General features: G+C 38.3%; 1 protein-coding gene across 1 annotated transcript; it reads right to left on the bottom strand.

Moving 5' to 3' along the window:
• Positions 1 to 12,933: 12,933 nt before the first annotated feature.
• On the bottom strand, positions 12,934 to 14,374 carry LOC121259333 (desiccation-related protein PCC13-62-like). The gene is made up of 3 exons (XM_041160881.1): positions 13,993 to 14,374; positions 13,503 to 13,728; positions 12,934 to 13,414 (listed from the first exon to the last, which is right to left on the bottom strand). Exons 1-3 carry the CDS (start codon positions 14,322 to 14,324, stop codon positions 13,034 to 13,036), a joined length of 939 nt encoding a protein of 312 aa, XP_041016815.1. The 5' UTR covers positions 14,325 to 14,374; the 3' UTR covers positions 12,934 to 13,033.
• Between the last annotated feature and the right edge of the window lie 6,117 nt (positions 14,375 to 20,491).

Raw genomic sequence — 20,491 nt, 5'->3', positions numbered from 1 at the left:
GTTAGAAACCCATTATAACGTAAATAAAATAAACTTAAGTTTTTCATAAAATATTTCATGCTGAGAATTTAAAATCATGATCTGCAGATACTTATGACACGCATGACTTGTATTGACTTATCTGAATGATTGACTATCTGACTGATCTGAATTATTTGATCGGCCAAAACACTTAACTCTGTGTGCAAGATTGTGCACCGGTCCCACATCCTATGGCCACAAGGAGAACCACTGATATGATTGATAGTAATATATTGTGGTGGACCACGCTTGAGTCCTTGACTTGCACATTCATCCTGACTATATTAATAGGCCATTGGGGTATTCCCATTGGTTGTTTACGGTGGTTGGGACGTGGGTCTATGGTGGTGTAGGACAGAGGCTTGAGGTAGTGGTTCTGGTCCGTCGTGTAAAAGAGGGCATGACAGCGTGAGGTGGTGGTTCATAGAGATTTATGTCTACGGGTAGTGATATTCTCAGTATTGGTTGTTGCCGGCGGTTTCGGTGACCTTAGATGTTGACTCAGGATAAAGATTGGGTGGTGCATGGCCGCGGCGTTGGGTAATGACTTGAGGCTGTAACAAGCGACAACTAATCGAAGGTTGTAAGCAGATGAGGGAACGATGGTCTTGAGTTAGAGAAGGAACCCTAGCACACAAAGGGGACTTCAATTGAGGAGGGTACTTAGAAGTACTCCTACAGTTGATGTAACGCCCCGTATTTTAGTGTATTTTTACTGAAGGAATTATTTTTATGTGATCAAAATTTATTCTCTTATTTTAAAATTGGTTGGATTTTTAGTGAGTTTATTTATATGATTTTAATTTGGTGAAAATTATTTTTATGTGCTTTCTTAATATTTATTTATTGTTATGCATTTAAATTGATTTTAATATTTAAATTAATTACCGTGGGATTTTAATTATTTCAATTTGACTTTACCATTACGTTTAAATTATTTTATTTAACTTGTGATTTTAAAATCTTTTCCGTTGGATCATTTTTGTGACCCAAGTTATGAGGATTGAACCTCATTTCTTTTTCCCTCTTTTTCTTTCCTCTCCTTTTCTTTTCCTCCATTTTTTCTTTTTCTCCTTATTTTCCTTCGGTTTTCTTCTCTCCCGCGCGATCTCTCTCTCTCCTCTCCTCCGCCCGTTTCCAACGTCCCCTCCCAGCGCCGCCGTCCGTCGGCGGTGGTCGACACACCCGGTCCCTTGCGTTCCCCTGCCGCCGGCCGTCCTACCCCACCAATATCACCTCCGTTCGTGCCGCCGTTAGCCCCCACGAAGCCAACGAAACCCACGAAGCCCACGAAGCCGCGGCACACTTTCCGTCGTTGCGCCGCCGTCGCACCGCCATTGGCCACCATCTTCCTACCACTTCATCCCCGACCTCTTGGCAACCCATTGGACCCAACCCCAGCTCCGATCCGTCACCGGTAAAGCCCCACCAAGTCCATTTCCGATTTGGGCATTTTTGGCCTAAAACCACCCCTTGCCCCGCCACCCACGGCAAACCACCACCACCATTGGCTTCACCGACCTCTCTAGGCCCTACCCTACCATTTTTGGGTCTTCGTTTGTCCTCGTTGAAAAGTTGGTATTTGTGACCCACGGCCACAGTGTATTTTACACTGTGGTGTTGCTCAAACGTCGCATTTTTCAACTTCGTGATCCTCGAAAAATTATTATATTGCACTGTAAGTATTTCTCCAAAGAACTTTCGTAATTTAAATGTATTTTTGCACTAACCCATTTCACTGTATTTTTGGCATGCCGGACTGAGTCCGAGGAGTTCGGGGGTCGGATGGATTTGTGATTGGAGTTGTTTGGTTGGATTTGATTGGATTGGTAATTGTTGGTTTGGATATTGTGTTGGTACATGTGCATTTCATCATTTCATGCATGATCATGTTTGTAAAAGAAAACTGAGTTTTCGTGTATTGCATTCATGTTCATGTGCTTTGAAAAGTTATGATTTTATGTGATAATATTTTTGGTGTGTGTGTATCACGACCCCAAGCCGAGATGGGGCATTAACTCGGTGGAGCTCCTCTGGTTACTCGGGAGCGGAATATACTGAGTAACGTCCCCTGGATTGTCGCCGGGCGACGATGGGATCGGACGAGATGGTCTCATGCCGACTCCGTGGTCCTTCTGCTGGCGGGGACTAGAGGATGTCTGGCCACGTACGCGCTGGGCGCGGAACTGGGCATCGCTCGTTGCGTAGTGTGGGTGCTTGGCCATGTACGCGCTGGGCGCGGAACTGAGCACCGCTACGAAGCCAGGACGTGCGGATGGTCCATAGGGGAGGCCATGGTGCATATGGAAATAATGCATGGTGCATTTGGAATTAATGCACTATTTTCTGGAAAAATAGTGCGAGTTGATTTTTGGGTAAATCATTTTCTGGGAAAATGTTTTACAAATAATTTGGGCTAAAATGGGATTTTGGTGTGTGTTGGAAAATTATCATTTTCGGGGAAAATGATGTTTGTGGAAAATGCATATTTTTCATGTGCATGCATGTTAGTTGCATTTAATGCATTTTATATTACGTTATTGTTTTGGGTTATACTTACTTGCGATACCATTTTGTGGTAACGCAGATTTTGATGCTGATGAGGAGGAGGAGGGCGAGCCTGAGGAGACGGCTCCGCCTGAGGAGTGATCTGGGATCACTCGTTTGTTTATTTCAAAACTATTGTAAATTATTCTATGGATTACTGTATAACTGTTATTTAAATCTTTACTGATGTTTGATTGTAAATAAATTCTAGTACTTAGTTGACTATCCGCTGCGTTATTTTATTTGTACACTGTTGCATGTACACACACTGGCACTTCGTTGGGATGTGTGACCGTGTTGTCACCATCCTGGCGTCTCGATCCCTGTATATTTATATAAGGGGGATTGGGGGCGCCACAGTTGACTAGTAACTGGAGTCTCATTGGCCGAGGGATGTGGTGTGGGCTTGCCTCTGTAAGAGGCCCATGACCTTATCATGTTTCCTTTATTTCATATTTTTCTTTACTCAATAATAGTCCGAGTATGTAAGCAGGACTCTGGGCTTTTTAAGCACTTGTGGTCATCTGAAGTAAGGCCATATCCTTGAACTCTTTTAATTACCCTTGTAAGAGTCGATTAGTTAGGCCTGTGGCCATAGCAAGTGTCCATTAGTTAAGTCAGTCCTATTTGTATGCCTGGAAAGGCATCTAAAATATATAAAAAATCCCAACTTTTTCTCTTCCTTCCTACTTTTCCTGGAGGCGCTCCCTTTGAAGAGAGCTACTATACCTGTCATTTTTGCTTTATTATTTCCACTATGTTACAACGTGCTATTAGAGATACCGTTATTTGTGTATTAATATTACAAGTTTCGCAAAAGGTACAAGATTGAATCAACTACAAGATGGGTTCAAAGCCAAAAAAATAAAAATAAAAATAAAATGATGTGTTGGAGACTAAGGTGCTTGCTTTGAAAGGGCAATCTGGCACCATAGTACAGCAGCTGGTAGCCTTGACAATAGAGATGCACAATAGGAACTAGAACAACAATCTTGGAGAATCAACATTTGATGTGCAACTTAGAAAGGGACCTGTCACGCCTCAGCACATGCAAGAAATACAAGCTAGAACATTCAGACTGGACTTTCCGGTCTTCCATGGTGAAGATCCTGCAGGTTAGATTTATAAAGTACATCAGTTTTTTACTTTTCATAATACACTGCCTCGGGATCGTTTAAGACTAGCTTCTATTCACATAGAGGGTAAAGCCCTCATTTGATTACAAGATCTAGATGAATTTGGACAAATTAGTGATTGGGATTCCTTTATTAGGGTCTTGTTGGTAAGATTTGGGCCTAATGTATATGATAACCCCATGAAAGCCCTTACTAAGTTGAGACAAAACGACATAGAGGAGGAGTACAAAGCTAGGTTTGAGACCTTGTCTAATAGGCTGAGGGAGTTTGTCTAATACCTACAAACTCAATTGTTTCCTTAGTGGCCTTAGGGATGATATTCGTTTACCTATTAGGATGTTCAACTCTTCCAACTTAATTTTAGCCTATTGCCTAGCCAAGATTCAAGAGGAGAATGTTAACCTGGCCAGAAAAAGCCTAGATATGGACTTAACTACTCACTTGACCTCAACTACTCACCTGACCCTGGCATTCTCAAGAGCCCCGACCATTTCCCAACCGGCCAATAGAAAAACACCACATAACCCAACATAAACACCCAAAAATCCACACTACCCATACAAAAAATCAACTAAACAAATGAAGGAAATGAGAGATAAGGGACTATGTTATTATTGTGATGCAAAATGAGGCCGGGGGCATAAATGCCAAAGTCCAAAACTTTACTTGCTTGAAGATGTGTTACTGGATACTGAAACTAGTGAAGTAGGTGGTGATAAGCAAGCAGGGGTGGGCAGCGGGACTCCGCAGCCCGCTGCCCCACCCTGCAGGGAGAAGGATCAGCGGTGGCGAGGGGCGAGATGACCCTAGTGGGGCCCTGTCCCACCACCCCGCTCCACTCCACATATATAAAAAAATATTTTTTATATTTATATATATATAAAAATAAATATATTGTATATAGATCCATACAATTTATTAAAAACTTAAAATTTTATTCAAGTTATTGAATTGCCTTTGTCTCTTAAGCCAACCTTTATATAGGAGGCTAAGACAATATAATAGTCATACTTAAGTAATATGAAACTTATTAGGCCAAGACAATCCAAAATATAATTCTAATGAGTTTACATTCTTTTTGTATTTATAAATTTTAATTTATAATTTAAATTCTATTATAATTAGGGTCCAAAAAAATATTTTTGGACCAAAAACTAATTTTTTAGACGCAATGGGTTGGCCTAGGTAGGGGGCGGGGCGGGGTGGGGCGGATGACATTTTTTTCCCCTGTCCCCGCCTCCTGGGGTTGGGGTATGGGGATAAAAAGCCCCTCTCCCACATGGTGCAGGGCAAGGTGTGGGGAAGGGTCCCCTCTGCCTCTCACCATGTGGGTAGCACCCCCTATGAACAAGGAGAAAAGGTCGAAGAACCCGCAACCTTAATGATGGTTGTTCCACAGGGGGATCCTAAAATTTCCCTCCATGCATTGACTGGCTCCCACAACCTAAATACCATGAGGGTTAAAGGGAGGATTGGAGCATAATGGGTCACCATCTTGGTGGACTCGAGGTCCACTCACAACTTCCTATACCCAACTATATTAAACAAGGCTAAATTATCCTTAGACCACCATGAGAAGGTGAGGGTTGCTAATGGGAAACTCATACCCAATGAATGGAAGTGTAATGGGGGTGAGGGTCCTAATACAAGGAACTGTCTTTACAGTGGAAGTGCATGTATTTGTCTTAGTTAGTTGTGACATGGTATTGGGAATTAAATAGTTGAGAGATTAGGAATCAATTTTGTGGAATTTTGGGGACTTGACAATGAAATTTGGCTACCAAGGGAAAGAAGTAAAAATTCAAGAGTTGGTTGCTGTAAAAATGATTGAGGAAAGGTCTCTAAAAAAATCTTATGGGTTGGAAAAAATGGGTAATTTTACAAGTGATGGAGGGAGTTACCAATGCTGAGTTAAGAGATGCAACTGAGGTTCCAATTGCCCTACAATCCCTGTTAAGGCAGTTTAAAGATGTATTTGCTGAACCAAAGGGGTTACCCCCCACCAAGAACCCATGACCATGCCATCAACATTATACCTAACACTAAACCTATATTCATAAGGCCATATAGATACCCCTACTACTAAAAGGACGAAATTGAAAAAATCGTGAAGGAGTTGTTGTCTACCAAGTTCATTCAGCCAAGTCAAAACCCTTACCCTTCCCCGATATTGCTAGTAAAGAAGGCGGATGAGACATGGATGCTGTGCGTGGATTACCAAGGGTTGAACGATGTCACCATTAAGGAAAAATATCCTATTCCGATGGTGGAAGAGCTCATGCATGAGCTGCAATGGGCCATTATTTTTTTCTAAGTTGGACTTGAAGTCGGGTTACCACCAAATCAGAGTTAAACCCAATAATATTGTAAAAACAACATTTAGGACTCATGAGAGGCACTATGAGTTCCTAGTCATGTTGTTTGGGTTGATTAATCCTCCATCCACTATCCAAAACTTTATGAATGAGATATTCCGCACTTATTTGAGAAAACTTATACTTGTTTTTTTTTTTTTTTTTTTATAATTTTCTTGTCTACAATAAAACAGAAAGGGAGCATGTGGAGCACCTTCAAACCACTTTGGAAGTACTAAGACACCACAAGTCGTACGCCAAACATACCAAATGTCATTTTGGGTGGAGTGAGATAGCCTATTTGGGACACTTAATCTCAGCTGGAGGTGTACGAGCAGATCCCAACAAGTTGCAAGTAATGAAAGATTGGCCTCTAGCTAAGTCTCTAAAGGCTCTAAGGGGATTTTTAAGTTTGAAAGGCTATTACCACAATTTCATATGGGTTTTAATGGAGTAAAGAAGCTAACGTGACCTTCCACAAATTGAAAGAAGCCGTTACCTAGGACCCTGTTCTGGCCCTACCAGATTTTTTAAGACCTTTCACTATTAAGTGTGATACTTTAGGAAAGACAATTAGGGTAGTGTTGTGCAACAAGGTAGACCATATCCCTTTTCAGCCAGGCCTTGAAGGGAAGAACGCTCACGATGTATACATATGAGAAGGAACTCTTCGCTCTCATGTTAGCTATCCTTAAATGGATGCCTTACCTTGTAGGGTAGACCTTTATGGTACACACTGACTAGCAAAGCCTTAAGCACCTCTTGGACTAAAAGGTGGGAACCTCGATGCAACATTGCTGGATCAATAAGTTATTGGGGTATGTCTTCCTTGTGGAGTACAAGAAAGGTTCTGAAAATAGGGTTGCAGTCGCCCTATCAAGAAGGATAAGGTGGAGGAAGGGGAATTAATGTTGATCACATTCTTGAGTGTGCAATGGATGGATGATCTGCGGGCTGCCTATGAAGTTGATTCCTAGTTGTAGGACCTCCTTAAACTGTTTTCTGAAGATAAATTGGGGCCTAAATACACTCTGAGAGAAGCATTGTTGCTATACAAGAGCAAGTTATACATTCCATGACATGGGGAGTTCAAAAACAGATTACTGGAATTGTAACATAGCAGCCATTGGGGTGGTCACTCAGGGTAAGATAAAACAATTCATAGAATAATGAAAGACTTCTACTGGGCAGGACTAAAAGGGAATGTAAAGACATTCATCAGAAATTGTGACACGTGTCAAACGGTCAAGGGAGACAATACCTTAACTAATGGGTTGCTATAGCCATTACCCATCCCAACCCAACCTTGGACTCACATCACTATAGATTTTGTGGAGGGAGTTCCAAATTCACAGGGGTTAAATAGTCTCTGGGTAGTGGTCGACAGGCTGACTAAATATAGCTACTTCTTCCCCTTTGAAGCACCCTTACACAACTAAGTACACTGAACTATTCCTTAAGCATATCTTTAAATTGCATGGACTACCTCAATCTACAGTCTCTAAGTGTGACAACACATTTACAAGCCAGTTTTGACAAGAATTGTTCACCTTCCAAGAGGTCTAGTTATCATTAAGCACAACTTGCCACCATAAATTGACAGGCAAACTAAGGCAATGAATAAACAATTGAAAATTATCTCAGGTGTTTCACTGGTGACGGACCTAAGGGTTGGGCTAGATGGATATACTTGGTTGAGTGGTGGTATAACTCCACTTAGCACACATCAACCAAGATGACCCTTTTTGAGGCCTTCTACGGGAAACCCCCTCCTAGACTCTTAGATTATGTGCTGAGAACAACACGTGGGGAGGTTGTGGGAAACTCTCTCAAGCCCAAAGACCAGATACCTGCAACTTCAACCTTATTAACAAACCACCATGACCCATCGGCGCCACCTCAAGCTGCCCCCAAGGTAGCTTGGGTTGTTCCAAGTGCTACATAGGGTGGGCTAAGTCGCATACAAGTTAAATCTCTCCAACTCTTCATGGATCCACTCTACTTTCCATGTGTCCTAGCTCAAACGCAAGATTGGTTCTAAGGTGGCTACTTAATAGTAATCTGAGTATGTAGGTAGCCTCTGGACTTTTTAAGCACTTGTGGTCATCTGAAGTAAGGTATTAACCTTAAACTCTTTTAATTTTTCTTGTAAGAGTCGGTTGCAAGTTAGGCCCGTGGCTATAGCTAGTGTCCATTAGTCAAGTTAGTCCTATTTGTATTCCTAGAAAGGGATTGGAAAGGCATATGGAATGTATAAGAAATCCTAAATTTTTCTCTTCCTTCCTGCTTTTCCTAGAGGCTCTCCCCTTGAAGAGAGCTTCTATCCTTGTCATGTTTGTTTTTTTTATTTCCACTGTGTTACATACGCTATACGTGACATTGAGGTTGCCATGCACGTTGCCTGATTGTGGTTTCTACATGATGTTGTGTGCAGGTGTGACAAAAAGGGCTGGGTGGTGGCTGAGGGAGGCAGTGGGCAACGATGCCCTAGTGGAAGATAAAATCGTGAAGCTACGACATGGAGGAGAGGACATGCATGCGGCGGTGGTGTTGCTGTGCTTCCTTCCCATTGGTTGTGGGAGTTTGTGTTGGCCTCCATCAATAGAATGGACGGTGACCTGGATGTGGGAAGTGCTACGTGAAGGTGAGGTGAAAGGTTTATTGTATGTGGAGAAGCTTGGGTCACGGGTTGAGGCTATGGTGTTGGAACCCTAGCTTTGTAAGGAGGAAGAAGACTGTGGATGGCCAACGGGTTGGAACACACACACACACATACACATAGATATATATATATATAGATATTAATGTGAAGAGGACTGTAGAATTATAACCCTAGTGTGTTTCAAATTGAACACGTTCATGGGCTTGGAGTTAATAAATAAAAATATGGCCTTAGTTATCATAGGTTTGATCCCATTTAGTCCATAATTATTAATTGGGCTTTAACCTATTATTAAGCCCAATAAAATCTGTAATCCACCATAATAATTTATGGGTTCGTGGCCTATTCAAATTTATCCAAAATTTTCAATTGGGCTTTCCAATATGGCCCATTAACATAATTTAGTCCCAATAAAATTATCCTTATATTGACCTTAAAAATATTGGATTGGGTCGTTACATCATAATAATCCATCCTCCATACCCCCCCCACACATATATAAAAGCAACACATCAAACGTTATTGCATGGTTGAAGGAAATCAAATTATACAATCGACAGATTTATGTTCCTACAGGTCCCTAGGATGGCACCTGCCAATATAAATTACCTATGAGTCCTACATAAGGGGATCAAATATAAGAAAATCAGTTATGGAGTGACTAATGCTTTGTTGTGTTTAAGCTTGCAACCCGACCAACCCACACTAGGTTTGGACCCGATCCAATCCGAATCATTCACCTGGAGTGACCCATCCAAACTCGACCCTTCCTTCCCATGCGTTACCACGACACAATACCATTTTCTCGCCTCCTCCACATCCAAGAACCAGGAACACTGCCTTGTCCTCTGAGAACTTCAGGAACACAATATGAGGCAATAGGTGAAAGAACCTGCTTTCCTTTAGTCCCATGAGCCTTATCCCATCAGCGTCGTCAAATTCTCAAATTAGGGCTTGGATATCCATGAACACCACATTGCAAATCTCAAGCATTTTCTCTAGAGGTGAGGCTAGGGTCTGATAGAGAACTCAATCTTATAGTTGCTTATAAAAATGCGTTGGGAGGAGGGTGAGGTAGCATATGATTGTTTTCGTCCGAAGTTTATCGGGTCAAAGGCTGTTTAAACCGATTTTGAGGTAAACCCGACATTGTCGGGGCCGGTTGGTATGGGTTGCATGGACGAGCCAGGCCATCAATTTTATGCACAGAACTAGTCATGTTCCAATTGAATTATGATTCTCTACAATTTTAACTCACTCTAATATTTTCTTCTAAATATGATATAGGGATATTGCATGTGATTAATGTTGTATGTGATTTGTGGAAACCTTAGCATTAGACCACTTTTTTATACCCTTTAATAAAACATTGACATACCAGTACTCTTTTTCTTGAGAATTCAAAAAGATAGTACAAGTACGACGTATGCTTGAGATTATTATAAACAACATAATTAATAAAAAAATCTAGAAAAAAGAGTGCTTGCAAGGGGTGGTTTGGACCCCAATTAGAGCAGTAGCTAGTACTTAACTGGTTGGACAACCCCAGCATGCATGAGCCCGACCCAGTACGGGAGGCAACAAACTTTTTTTTTTTTTTTAATTATTATTTATTTTCGAACTTTTAAATAGTTTGTCGAAAGGAAATGGGTATATCTCTTTTAGTAAAAAAATAGTAGGAGCTCGAAGGTTTGATGTATCAACCTTTCAATGGAAGGTTTGATGCTAAGCTTTACACCACAACAGATAACGCGAGAGAACTAGGTGTTCTCTTGAAAGAAGTTTTAAATAAAATATTTTACGTGCATCTCGATCAGGGATGTTTGTAATCTATTATATACTTTATGTCTCTATATATGCATATAAAATATATATACGTAATAAATTACAAGAAATTGAAAATATTATTGCTCTATTAGAAGATTCAGTTTGACGCTGGCCTTCGGAAAACATATACTTCTATATATATATGCGCTATGAAAACGATTTTTTTGAGATGAAAAATTTCTTAAAATAAAATAATTTTTGTCAAAGTACTACGTAATAGTACTGTCCCTAGCTAGCAAGCTACGTAATATATGCATTCACTTGCGTACCAAACTTTACAAGGAATTGAAAATATCAACTTAAATTGATACCAACAGCAGACGTCTCTTTCGCGAGTTTGTCAAATAATTGTAAATTTGTAATTAAATATGATAATGATATATCATCCATATTCACCAGCTCTTGAAAATGAACGTCTACTCTTCAAAACATGATGATCTACTCTTCAAAACATCTACTCTTCAAAACATATATATATATATATATAGCTAGCTAGCCTATATAACTACCCTTCAAAATGCCCACAAATGTCAAAATATATACCGCAAATCCCAAACAAGGGTGCATGCAGCATGTAGTGGTTGCTCCCATGGGACTTCCGATGAATGGTTGCCAAGTTTTGCCAGTACTACAGAATAGCCCAGATCGGACCGTCCATAATGACTAAGTATTACCTCTTTAATTTTTAAAATATAAAAAATTTTAAATTATTTATTTCGCCTTCGTAAAGTTAGAACCTCTTACGAAACGTTTACATGATCATCCTGCATAAAAGTAAAGTCTTGATCAAAACCGTCCACCAATTTTATATATAGAACACTAGCAATCAAAATCTCCTACATCGATCTCAAAGTGATTATATGTACGTACGTTCGGATCAATAAACGCGTATGGCAATCACAGACAACATACGAGGAGGCTTATTCAAAATCCACGTCTCCAGCTCGTACGTACTACTGCTAGCGGTTGAATTTAAACGGAATCAAGGAATTGCCGCTCATGCTTTCCCATCATGTATTAATCCAAAATTTAAAGCTACATGACTTATATAGCGACATGATCATCAGCGAGCTACATCATGAATGCGTGCGAGCTTGTCTTCCTCCAACGCGTTTGTCAATATATATGAGTTAGACCAACGCAGCAGTACGTTTTTGAATATTTATGAGTAATATTCACCCATCAAACGTCGATTCAGGCCGTCTCACAATTCAAAACCAAGACCACGATGATCTCCCCGGCCAGGTCATGATCATCATCAACTTCCTGAGTTCTTACGCTGACGCCATATAAACTTTGTCACAAAGACTGACGTCTGTGGAGATCTTACGATCAGATTCCTTAAAATCTCATTAATCTAATTTTTAGATATAATTAAGATTTCGGACACAGATAAATTAATATAACTCGTGAGGTTTTATAGGGTATTTAATTTATTATTACTATATACGTATGTCGGATATTAACATTATTACAATATTATAAGGTTTATACACATGATCATGATTATGTTCATATCTTTATGAGTTGGGATAAAGAATTTTTAGAGAATTGAATATCGTCTATAGTGAATATATATTGCCAATTCATTTCTCTAAACTTGGTTCCTCGCATATACATGTGTGTCCCTCACCAAGACAAAGGCACCAAATTAGGGTTTTAATTATATATATATATATATATATATATATATATGAGATCGGTTTTCAAAGAAATATGAACAAATTATTAAAGTGAAGTACTTTTTGTTTTTAGGGTTTGGCTAATTTCCTAGAAAAATGTCACTCAAAGTCTCCAATTTGGTCCCATACATTAAGATCCTAACATCGTCTCAACTTAGTCGATCCCATACATATTTGACTGCGTCTGGATATTGAACTGAGTTGAGTTGAGATGATAAAATATTATTAGAATATTATTTTTTAATATTATTATCATTTTGAGATTTAAAAAGTTGAATTGTTTATTATATTTTGTATTGAAATTTGAAAAAGTTGTAATAATGAATTGAGATGAGTTGAGGTGATTTTAAGTTCCAAATGTACCCTAACCATATTTCCGGTGCATTAATCTTATGATACGTAAGTACTATTTATTTCTCAAATATATAACATAAAACCTCCGACAAATGGTTTTGATCATATTTCAGGTGCATTAACCGTACTTTGGTGTGCATTTTTTCTAAAATTGAAATTCCTATTTCCAATATATAATATGCAACGGCAGCAACATTATCTCATATATAATATTTTGACATGTATATATATATATATACACACATATATATGATAGGGAGTGCTAATTAATTTACTCAATTTCTTGATGGCTCGTAATTATTACAATATTGTAGAAACTACAAACATTAATTTAACGATTTATTCCTAATTTTAACCATCAATTTATTGATTTTTTATTGTAAATTTCAGCCAATAAAACTACCAATATTTAAGCATCCCAACCCGGCCAGAACCATAGGAAGCTCCTAATTAATTAGCTTTGGGAAGATATCTCTTCGCAATGTCCCCACCTCCACCATTAGGGAAAAACCCACCAGGTTTATGCTCACTGCCACTTCCGTACACTATCCTTAATATCTCCGGTGGCGTCCGAGCATATGAAAGAGAATTAGGATCAGCAGACAGGATGTTACTGTTCGTACGATTCTCTGCTCCAAGAAATAGAGGAACCAGGATGCCTTCGTCTTTGATGCCACACGCGGCCAGCTTGTTCCTAAGCCCTGAGATACGGGTTGTGAATTCGGCCACCGTAAGGTTGTATGGCTGCACAGTTTGGTTGGCTCTCTCGTACAGTAGTGTTCTTATGACCGCATCCTGTCCTGCCTCCACGCCCAGAAGCGAAGCAACCAACTGCGTACCAAAAAGACATATATACTTAGAATTTAATGGATTCATGCATGTTGCAGAGATCTCGGATAGTGATAGATAAGACTCTTACACTTCGAGAAGTTTCTCTGACAAGATTTGGAATGGTGCCAACATAACCTACTAATCCTACGTAGGGGATCACATATGATGCTAAGAGATAGCGGTTTGTGTCAGCGTAAGGGTCAAATGGAGGGATCAATTTGAAACCGACTGCATCATCAAATACTTTTGCAAAATTCTTAACGTCAAGATCCAGTTGCGGCCTTGGAATCCCTCCTATTCTAGTAATTATAGCCCTGAAAAATAATCATCGATTTGTTAAATCAAGTGACATTCTAATCAACGAACAACAACAATAATTTCATGAATGCATGGAAAAACCGACAATTACGTGATGGAAGAAATGGATACCCCTTCATGCACTGTTAATAAAGGGTTTAAGTTTCCAGCAAATCGGAAAAAAGGCAAATTAAGGCATCAAATAAAAATAGATCTGAGAATACTTTTAAAACTTAACAAGTATCGTGTGGTATCAGTACTTTCTTATTGATAAGTAGTACCTGAGATGACCAACTTCTTGATAACCGAACTCCTCTATTATTCTAGCGACTAAAGGGTCGAGATTGGCCTTCCTAGCACCGATCGGAGGGGGACCACCCTTAGCCAGAGATGGAGCGATGCTGTCTAGTCCACCACCAAGTGCACCATTCAAGAAAAACTCTGCTTCGAGGAACTCCAGATTCAGAGCAAACTGAATCCGGTCAGTATCACCGGCGGCGATTGGTCGACAATCGGGATCACCAGCAGTACTGGCCATGACCACCAGGCTAAGTTTCAGTACCGAAACCAGAAAGATTAGTGCTGTGAAGAAAGCAGTATTACGTCCGGCCATTGTTTATCGATATCTTTAGAAAGCAGCTCTAATGATGAGTTGGGAACGTACGTACATGATTGAGAAGTTACGAGCTTATATAGACAGCACTATGCCTGCGACGTGTGAGTACTCTGTCGACGCTACGTGTCATGTGGCATTTCCCTAGATTAGAAATTAAACAAGAATAATGCTATATCTATCATACGTCACGCATGATCTATTTTTACACACGCGTGGATGTCAGTTGATGTAATATCCCAGGCATAAGTCGGGCCCAAGCCCACCACGAGCCCCACGGCTTTCTATCTTTCCCTCGGCTCTGCCCTACGGTTTCTATCTTTCCCACGGCTCTGCAGTTGTGTTTTCTCACCCAAAATTTTTCTCTCAACAGACCCACTCTCACTCCCTCTACCTCTCCTATGATTTTCGTTCTTGTCTTTTGGTGCTGCTAGTTTGTGGGTCTTCGGATTCCTGTCTCCATCAAGCCTCCTCATCGGAATGGTGTTGAGCAATTGTAAGCCTTTTCTGTTATGGTCCCACATTGATTAAGAGTCAAATGGTATGTGTGCATATAAACTTTGGGACACTCCACCTAGCAAGCCGGTTTTCAAGGATGAGTTCTACCTAGTGAGTTCAGAACAAATGGTATTAGAGCTACCTCATATATGTAGTCCATGTTGGCAGGATTGCAGTCGTGCGGCGTGGGGGGTAATGTCGGCATGACAGTATTTGTTCGAGGCTAAGAAAGACCTAGCGCATAGTCAGTCCATGTGAGTGTCGGGACTACTGTGGACATCGACTGCAGAGTGTGGTGGTTGTTACGATCTCACATCGACTAAATATGAGATTGTAGGTTGATGGTATATAAGCCTCTAGGCACCCTTCCCTTATAAGCCAGTTTTTAAAGGTGAGTTCTACCTAGTGGGTTCATAACATTTTCACTCACTCTCTATTCTTAGTTTCACACACTCTAATTTTTGCACTCACAAAATTCACCCTCAACACTTGTTTCTACGAATCTCTCCCTCCCCTATGATTTCCACATTGTAGTTTAGTGCTGTGAAGTTGTTGGCCTTCTCAGATCCATGTCGCCGTCAAGACTTCTCGCTGTATTTCTTGTTGAACGACGGTAAGCACCGTCTCTTTCACTTTCTCTTTTTCTGCATTTATTTCCCCTATACCAGAGTGTTGATTTTTGGTTGATAAACTAGTGCACTATTGTTGTTCGTGACTCTGTTGCCAAAGCCACCGTGCAAGTTCCACATGCTGACACTGGTAAGGCCCTCTGTCAGTGTTTCTTTCTCTCTTCCTTATATTCTCTTAATTATGGGTTCTCTCGCTCTCATGCTCTTGTGTTTTCTCTCTCTCCCCGTGCACCATTTCCCCATAAATTTTTCCTCATGTAGGTCATCACAGATTTATGCATTCGTCCTAGGTAGCGTGTTTCACTCACAAAGCCCAACTGTTCACCACTCCAGGACTAGGTAAGGTACACACAACTTTGCCTCATAGAGGCTACTTTGTCGTACATTAACCACTGATGTAAATCTCGGTTAATACCATTGCTTTGAATCATAGGGCATCGAAATAAGCCTTAGACAACATCCTCTGGCCATTGTTTTCATTGAATTAACTGCACAAAATTTGGGTAAGATAATTAGAACGTTTGTATCGTCTTTGTATTATTGTTTACGTTATTTGTACGTTGGTACCTAGTGGAAGATTTTGCTGCCTCTGTTGTGTGTTGGAAATTGTGTAATTGTGATTTCTTAATTGGGTTGAAGTGTGTGTTTGTGTGGGATGATGCATGTGAGTTGGTTGTGTTGGACTTATCGTGATGGTGGGCTGTTTGTGTTAGACGTGTGAATTATGGATGTTGAGTTGCTGTTTGGGTGGTCGTTTGACATGTATGGAGTCTCAAATTTGTAGTATTATGGGTAGATAAGACTTAATAGTGGCTGTAATGTCATTGGGCATGTCGGTTCGACATGTCAGGAGTAGATGTGGCTATTTATATGGTTGACAAGTCGAGAGTAAATTGTGTTTGAATATGTGGATTGTTTGTATAATTTGTCGAAATGATTTTATAAATAATATTCAGTTTGTGGTAAAAGGTTAAACAAATTCAAGGTGGATGAGCTAATCTTCGTGAAGTAGTAAAATTTCTTTGGATGTTGTGAGTAATTTGTACGCGTTGAATCTATGGCTCAGGTTACGGATTTTCATTAATGAAGTTGGTTTTGTACTGGTTTGGGTTCGTTGGTAAAGTTAGTGGCATGCTTGTTGTGTTATTAACTTTTATTGAATGTTTATGGTTTAGGTTGTGATATGGTTAGAGGTCGGATCCAAGGCTTAAATAATATACAATAAGAGTAAGGTAAGTAAGGTTCTTATGCTAGACTTTGAATAAAAAGAAATGGACTGAAGTTGATTTATAAAGAATATGTATGTTTTGTTATGAAAAGAAACTTGAAACAATTTGGTTATTTGATTTGCGTTATTCATGAAATCTGTATAAAAAGATAAGAGTATTTTTTTACATAACTGGTGTAGACATAAGCAAATTTTTGAAATTCTATTCTCAACTGTATAAAAAGAGCGAATATCAAATTTTGAAAATTTGTACATGGTTATGTGTAGATGCTCTGAATCTATTTTGATAACGTGAAGCTGATCTGAATTTGTTCAGTACTTTGTTATGATACGATACGGCATTTGAAAACCTTTGGCATGGCATTATGTTTCTGTTCTATACCGTTCTAACCTTACCACGGGTGTAAACAGTGGCTTATGTTTTGGGTTGTACCAACATTTTTGTTTCTAAGTGCACCTACTTTGAAAATAAAATTGTTTTTCTGTATGCACACCTGGTGCCCCGAGAATGATAAAGGGAATATTCACTTATGTTTTTGCCTAGTTTGGTCAACAGAGATAGCACAGCCCTACCACTGGGGTTAGAAATGGCTTTTGTTCCAATATGATGCCTCTATTCTTATATGATAATATTAAGTTATACTATGCCAAATGACTTTTGTATATGAATAATTCTAAAACTATCGTTCTGATATTTTGATAACATGTTTTGTTCTGCATTTTGAATCTAAAAATATTTTGTTTTACATTTTGAAACTAAAAATATTTTGTTCTGCATTTTGTTCTCTACAAATTGCTCATATTTACGTACTAATATATGTTCTTTACTTACTAAGTTGTTAATAACTTACTCCATATCTCCACAATATTTTTAGATATTTTGAATATTTCATAGACAAGGCTATGTGAGCATAATAGATTAAGTACAATGAGGGTACTTTGATTATTGAAGAAGTTATTTAATATATTTGTTTTGTTCTGTTTACTTGGTATTTTGGAAGGCAGACGATTATAATGAGATTTTGTGGTGTCTTAGATTAATTATATTGAAGTAGTTGATTTAAAATAATAAGTTTTGTGTGTCATTTGGAATTTGGAGTTTATATATGTACTGCGAATTACGATTTTAGGTGACAAGAAGTAACTCTTCGGCCTATCAGGATACAAGGTGTTATAGTTGAAAATATTATAAATAGTCCTCAATAAAAAAACAAATGAATGGAAAAATAGACTCCAAGAACCTTCGACCATCTCACAACTTAATAATTTACCCTACAACCGCCTTGCAACCTTCTATGCCCTGCAAACTGAAAGTTCTCACTATTATCAATGGGATAAAAAAAATCCCTTGAACCTTACTCAAGAATATGTGCAAGTGGGACGTAGACTATCAAGATCTCTGTCCCTTGAACGTAGTTGATGATCCTTTGTTTCAATCTACGGAGACTAAAAGCTTCATTTTTTCATACAACCCATTTTCACTAATTCTTACTGCAATCCAATTTTCTCAGAATCAGAACACCAGCCACACAAAATAAGAAAACCCCACATAAATAAAACCATAAAGATTATAATTAATATTCAACCTTTCAGTGAAAAATTGACAACCCCATTCCCACATCCTTTAAAGTAAATTTCTCAACAAAATGATTTAAGAGTGAGGCTACTATGCCGTCCCACTTTTTCCTGCAGCGGTTTTTTTTTTCTTTTCACATATAAATATTTTTAAAAAATAAAAAAATACACCAATACACTTAAAATCATTTCTTTAATCAATAAGTAAAAATAAAAAATAAAAATTGACTAGCGGTCAAATGGAGCCGTCAAAGTGGGGAGGCAAAGTAGCTTTTTCTTTTTTCCCATAACTAATTCTTATATAAAATTAGGAATTCAAACACTTTTAAGTGAAATTTGAACTCTCGAAACAAACCTTTATGATTTTAAGAGCCACCAAAGCGAAAATCCTACAAGTGGAAAGTCATTTAAACGAGATCATTAAAACCTCTCAATTAATGAAGGATATAAGAATACAAAAGGAAATAAATCTGATTTCTTACGAAAAATAACATTGTGGTCTTGAACACATTAATAAAACAAAGCAAAATCTTTCAATCAACAAAAGCAAACGACTTTAATACGAAATATTGAGAAACCCACGTGGCATAAAAACTTTGTTGTGAGAAAAACGAAAGATCCAGATGTAAAAGAAGGATGCGGGAATAATAGAACTTCCATTTGTTAAATATTTTAACATGAAATAATAATATTAGGATCTTTGATGGAGAATTTCACCTGACAATGAGAGAAAAATCACCCTACCAATTTTTCTCTGACTGTTCCGATGGTAATAGGCACAATTATGTTGTAGGTGAGAACCTTTAACCTCTCATTGCTTAGATAGATTTTGGGTCATCATGAAATTAATTTAGAGGTTTTTGTGTCCCACTATAACTTATTAATTAAGTGATATAAGTGAACTACTATAAACCCATGGGGATATGGTCTTGTGGGACATTAAGTTTTAATAAAACTCTTAAATTATCCTACTTGGTCTATATGCCCATAAAACAATATTTTCGTTTTGAAAGAAAATTTTAGGGGTTTATTACAAAAAATTAACTATATTGTGCATGTTCATTTTCAGGAAACATTTCTAACTCAAAACACATTATATGAGTTCTGTAATATCCATGTCAAATTAGTTACCAATGCGAGACATGACAGTCATATGTTATATAACCAATAAAATTTTATCCACGTACTACAACACTTGTAACTTAATTCAATGTGACCTTTAATAGGGACAATTAAGGTTAATACTGTAATGCCTTGAATTCAACCCATGTCTACTTTAGATATTTATCTTGTCATCATCAATGTGTATATATATATATATATATATATATATAGTGGAAAGACAATAAAACAAAAACAACCATAATAGATATCATTAAGTATCCAAAAAAAAAAAAAGTAATAAATCAACGAGCTTATTAACATGTTCACATCATGGATAAAGACATAAGATTCATTCTTTCAACACGTTCTTTAAACTGTTTCACTACGTACCAGATCCTTTGTCAATGGTCGCAATCATAAGCATAGTACTAATGTGTTCAACGGAAACTATTTATTTCTGTACTTCCTCCTTACACTCAGGTATTTGACTTTCATGTGCTTGGCAGCTGGCATCATTAGAATACCTAGCTTTTATGGAAAAAAAATATTGCAGATAAATTATCACAATAAATTATCAGCAGCTTGGTAATAAACTCGACAACTCCAAGTCCTAAGATAAAGTTCCTTAGCCATAAATCATGTGGCCTCAAAGCACGCCACAAACACACCCAAGAAGTAGGGCTGAGCAAAAATTTAAAAACTTGACTTCAACTCCAATAAGTCGGAGCTGAAGTCGAAGTTTGTTTTCCACAAAAAAGTCAGAGTCAGAGTAGGAGTCGGAGGTGGTAGAGTACCAACTTCAACTCCGCTCCGACTCTGACTCTGATTTTACCCTTCGTCTCCGACTCTGACTCCGACTCCAATATTTTATATATTTTTATAAAAATATATGTATTTTTGATATATATTAATCTTTTATATTTTATATAACTGTAACTTATATAGTAGTTAAATACTAGTATGAACAAATGTACCAAAAATAATACACTTATACTATAATATAAATTGACTAATAATAATTTAGTATATGTAAACACCATACTATTACTACCATATAACACTAATATATAATAGCATATAATACTAATAAATAATAACTAAGAGAAATGATATTTGCAGTAATGGAGTGCGCA

This window comes from Juglans microcarpa x Juglans regia, chromosome 4D (assembly GCF_004785595.1).
Source record: "Juglans microcarpa x Juglans regia isolate MS1-56 chromosome 4D, Jm3101_v1.0, whole genome shotgun sequence".
Taxonomy (NCBI): Eukaryota; Viridiplantae; Streptophyta; class Magnoliopsida; order Fagales; family Juglandaceae; genus Juglans; species Juglans microcarpa x Juglans regia.
This window is presented reverse-complemented; position numbering and strand designations above follow the sequence as displayed.